At 47.1% G+C, this 5,000-nt stretch overlaps 1 protein-coding gene across 1 annotated transcript in view; it reads left to right on the plus strand.

The window, feature by feature from the left end:
* The window catches only part of LOC139415801 (serine/threonine-protein kinase 26-like), a 24,981-nt gene that overhangs the window by 14,630 nt on the left and 5,351 nt on the right, over nt 1-5,000 (plus strand). Inside the window, exons 4-8 of the mRNA XM_071163899.1 lie at nt 598-714; nt 1,062-1,175; nt 1,288-1,344; nt 1,427-1,535; nt 3,404-3,561. Coding sequence (XP_071020000.1) covers nt 598-714; nt 1,062-1,175; nt 1,288-1,344; nt 1,427-1,535; nt 3,404-3,561 — 555 coding nt within the window. The remainder of the gene's footprint in view (nt 1-597; nt 715-1,061; nt 1,176-1,287; nt 1,345-1,426; nt 1,536-3,403; nt 3,562-5,000) is intronic.

Here is a 5,000-nt window from a genome sequence, read left to right on the forward strand (position 1 = left end):
GATGATAACACCACTACAGTCTGATGGGTTAGAGATGATAACACCACTACAGTCTGATGGGTTAGAGAGAGATGATAACACCACTACAGTCTGATGGGTTAGAGAGAGATGATAACACCACTACAGTCTGATGGGTTAGAGAGAGATGATAACACCACTACAATCTGATGGGTTAGAGAGAGATGATAACACCACTACAGTCTGATGGGTTAGAGAGAGATGATAACACCACTAGAGTCTGATGGGTTAGAGAGAGATGATAACACCACTACAATCTGATGGGTTAGAGAGAGATGATAACACCACTACAGTCTGATGGGTTAGAGATGATAACACTACTACAGTTTGTCTGAACTAGAAGGATGGCATGTTCCTTATTACTCCTTGTTAATGTTAGTTTGCTGATATAACAGAACACACACACCTTATTACGTTGTTTTAAGATATTTTGTAGACAATCTGTTTAAACTCTCTGCCATTTGTCTTTCTCTCCCCCTCCCTTCTCCTCCCTCCCCCTTTCACTTAACTCTGCTCCTCCCTCCCCCCTTTCACTTACCTCTCCGCCTCCCTGCTCCTCCCTCTCCCCCCATCCCCCAGAGTTCCCAGGTAGACCCCGAGGAACTTTTCACCAAGTTGGAGCGAATCGGTAAAGGATCGTTTGGTGAGGTCTTCAAAGGTATCGATAATCGCACCCAGAGCGTAGTAGCCATTAAGGTGAGGATAGGAACACACACACACACACACACTCACACACTACACACACACACCACACACTACAGAGCGTAGTAGCCATTAAGGTGAGGATAGGAACACACACACACACACACACACTCACACACTACACACACACACCACACACTACAGAGCGTAGTAGCCATTAAGGTGAGGATAGGAACACACACACACACACACACACTCACACACTACACACACACACTCACACACTACAGAGCGTAGTAGCCATTAAGGTAAGAAGCAGTACTAAGACATTATAGGCGTTTCTCATTTGATTGATTGATTGATTGATTTTTTCATGTCTGAAATATTTTTCCTTCTTTAAGACTATAGATCTGGAAGAGGCCGAAGATGATATTGAAGATATACAACAAGAGATCACCGTACTGAGTCAATGTGACAGTCCCTATGTCACCAAGTACTATGGGTCATACCTAAAGGTGAGGATAGGAACACACACACACACACACACACACACATACACACACACACACACACACACACACACACACACACATACACTGCAGCTATAACTCTCTGTCTGTCTCTTAGGGCAGTAAACTATGGATCATCATGGAGTATCTAGGAGGGGGCTCAGCTCTAGACCTGGTAAGTGTGTGTATGTGTGGTGGTTCATTTTATGAAAGTGTGTGTGTGTGTGTGTGTGAGAGATGTGTGTGTGTGTGTTCAGTTGCGTGCAGGTCCGTTTGATGAGTGCCAGATTGCCACCATGCTGAGGGAGATTCTGAAGGGTCTGGACTACCTTCACTCGGAGAAGAAGATTCACAGAGATATTAAAGGTAGGAGGAGTGTTGCTCTTCGGCACAGACAGTTCCTTACATGTGGTGTTGCCAGGGGTGTGTGTTTAACACTGTGTGTGGAGGTAGTTAACCAGTAGTTTTTAACCAGTAGTTAACCAGTAGCACAGTAAACCAGTAGTTAACCTGTAACACAGTAAACAATGAGTTAACCAGTAGTTAACCAGTAGTTAACCAGTAGCACAGTAAACCAGTAGTTAACCAGTAGCACAGTACACCAGTAGTAAACCAGTAGTTAACCAGTAGCATAGTAAACCCATAGTTAACCAGTAGTTAACCAGTAGCATAGTAACCCAGTAGTTAACCAGTAGTTAACCAGTAGCATAGTAAACCAGTAGTTAACCAGTAGTTAACTAGTAGCATAGTAAACCAGTAGTTAACCAGTAGCATAGTAAACCAGTAGTTAACCAGTAGCATAGTTAACCAGTAGTTAACCAGTAGCATAGTAAACCAGTAGTTAACCAGTAGTTAACCAGTAGCATAGTAAACCAGTAGTTAACCAGTAGCATAGTAAACCAGTAGTTAACCAGTCGTTAACTAGTAGCATAGTAACCCAGTAGTTAACCAGTAGTTAACCAGTAGCATAGTAAACCAGTAGTTAACCAGTAGTTAACTAGTAGCATAGTAAACCAGTAGTTAACCAGTAGCGTAGTAAACCAGTAGTTAACCAGTAGCATAGTAAACCAGTAGTTAACCAGTAGAGTAGTAAACCAGTAGTTAACCAGTAGCATAGTAAACCAGTAGTTAACCAGTAGAGTAGTAAACCAGTAGTTAACCAGTAGCATAGTAAACCAGTAGTTAACCAGTAGTTAACCAGTAGCATAGTAAACCAGTAGTTAACCAGTAGTTAACCAGTAGCATAGTAAACCAGTAGTTAACCAGTAGTTAACCAGTAGCATAGTAAACCAGTAGTTAACCAGTAGTTAACCAGTAGCATAGTAAACCAGTAGTTAACCAGTAGAGTAGTAAACCAGTAGTTAACCAGTAGCATAGTAAACCAGTAGTTAACCAGTAGCATAGTAAACCAGTAGTTAACCAGTAGTTAACCAGTAGCATAGTAAACCAGTAGTTAACCAGTAGAGTAGTAAACCAGTAGTTAACCAGTAGCATAGTAAACCAGTTTCCGGTTTAAGCGAGCAGTGTGTCAAGAAGCAGTGTGGCTTGGGAGGGTTGTGTGGTAGACCAGTACGACAGCATGCCCCATTTCCCGCCAATATCCAGCAACTTCGCACAGCCATTGAAGAGGACTGGGACAACATTCCACAGTCCACAATCAAACAGCCTGATCAACTCTATGTGAAGGAGATGTGTCACGCTGCATGAGGCAAATGATGGTCACATCAGATACGGACTCGGTTTTATGATCCACACCCCTTCCTTTTTTAAAAAAAGGTATCTGTGATCAACATATGTATATCTGTGTTCCCAGTCATGTGAAATCCATAGATTAGGGAACAATTTAATTAATTGAATGATTTTCATTATATGAACTGTAACTCAGTAAAATATTAGAAATGGTTTTATATTTATGTTCAGTATTACTCACACTACAAAAGTGAAATGTCTCCCCTCTCTCTCTCTCTCTCTCTCTCTCTCCTCTCCTCTCCTCTCCTCTCCTCTCCTCTCCTCTCCTCTCCTCTCCTCTCCTCTCTCTCCTCTCCCCTCTCTCTCTCCTCTCCTCTCCTCTCCCCCCTCTCTCTCCTCTCCCCTCTCTCTCTCCTCTCCCCTCTCTCTCTCCTCTCCCCCCTCTCTCTCCACTCCCCCCCTCTCTCCCCCCTCTCTCTCCTCTCCTCTCTCATCTCCCCCCTCTCTCTCCTATCCCCCCTCTCTCTCCTCTCCCCTCTCTGAAGCTGCCAACATCCTCCTCTCTGAGCAGGGGGAGGTGAAGCTAGCAGACTTTGGAGTGGCTGGACAGCTGACCGACACACAGATGAAGAGAGAGACATTTGTAGGCACACCGTTCTGGATGGCACCTGAAGTCATACAGCAGTCTTCTTATGATCACAAGGTAGAGAGAGACATTTGTAAGAACACCATTCATGGTGTATTAGGTTAGGTTGCTTTCGTGTCGGGAAGGGTGGTGTGGTTGACTGTCTAGAAGGATGGTGTGGTTGACTGTCTAGGAGGGTGGTGTGGTTGACTGTCTCGGAGGATGGTGTGGTTGACTGTCTCGGAGGGTGGTGTGGTTGACTGTCTCGGAGGGTGGTGTGGTTGACTGTCTAGGAGGGTGGTGTGGTTGACTGTCTAGGAGGGTGGTGTGGTTGACTGTCTAGGAGGGTGATGTGGTTGACTGTCTAGGAGGGTGGTGTGGTTGACTGTCTAGGAGGGTGGTGTGGTTGACTGTCTAGGAGGGTGGTGTGGTTGACTGTCTAGGAGGGTGGTGTGGTTGACTGTCTCGGAGGGTGGTGTGGTTCACTGTCTAGGAGGGTGGTGTGGTTCACTGTCTAGGAGGGTGGTGTGGTTCACTGTCTAGGAGGGTGGTGTGGTTCACTGTCTAGGAGGGAGGGTGTGGTGGTTGACTGTCTAGGAGGGAGGGTGGGGTGGTTGACTGTCTAGGAGGGAGGGTGGGGTGGTTGACTGTCTTGGAGGGTGGTGTGGTGGACTGTCTAGGAGGGTGGTGTGGTTGACTGTCTAGGAGGGTGGTGTGGTTGACTGTCTAGGAGGGTGGTGGGGTTGACTGTCTAGGAGGGAGGGTGGTGTGGTTGACTGTCTAGGAGGGAGGGTGTGGTGGTTGACTGTCTAGGAGGGAGGGTGGGGTGGTTGACTGTCTAGGAGGGAGGGTGGGGTGGTTGACTGTCTCGGAGGGTGGTGTGGTGGACTGTCTAGGAGGGTGGTGTGGTTGACTGTCTAGGAGGGTGGTGGGGTTGACTGTCTAGGAGGGAGGGTGGTGTGGTTGACTGTCTAGGAGAGAGGGTGGGGTGGTTGACTGTCTCGGAGGGTGGTGTGGTTGACTGTCTCGGGGGGTGGTGTGGTTGACTGTCTAGGAGGGTGGTGTGGTTGACTGTCTAGGAGGGTGGTGGGGTTGACTGTCTAGGAGGGTGGTGGGGTTGACTGTCTAGGAGGGTGGTGGGGTTGAGTGTCTCGGAGGGTGGTGTGGTTTACTGTCTCGGAGGGTGGTGTGCTAGACTGTCTAGGAGGGTGGGTGGTTGACTGTCTAGGAGGGTGGTGTTGTTGACTGTCTAGGAGGGTGGTGTGGTTGACTGTCTAGGAGGGTGGTGTGGTTGACTGTCTCGGAGGGTGGTGTACTAGACTGTCTAGGAGGGTGGTGTTGTTGACTGTCTAGGAGGGTAGGTGGTTGACTGTCTAGGAGGGTGGTGTGGTTCAACTTCATATGCCAGTCAGGGGAGACTTCCCTCCTCTGTGTGTGTCTGTAATGGAGTGTCTTTAATGGAGTGTCTATAATGGAGTGTCTGTAATGGAGTGTCTATATAATGGAGTGTCTATATA

This window comes from Oncorhynchus clarkii, chromosome 9 (assembly GCF_045791955.1).
Source record: "Oncorhynchus clarkii lewisi isolate Uvic-CL-2024 chromosome 9, UVic_Ocla_1.0, whole genome shotgun sequence".
In the NCBI taxonomy this organism is placed as follows: domain Eukaryota; kingdom Metazoa; phylum Chordata; class Actinopteri; order Salmoniformes; family Salmonidae; genus Oncorhynchus; species Oncorhynchus clarkii.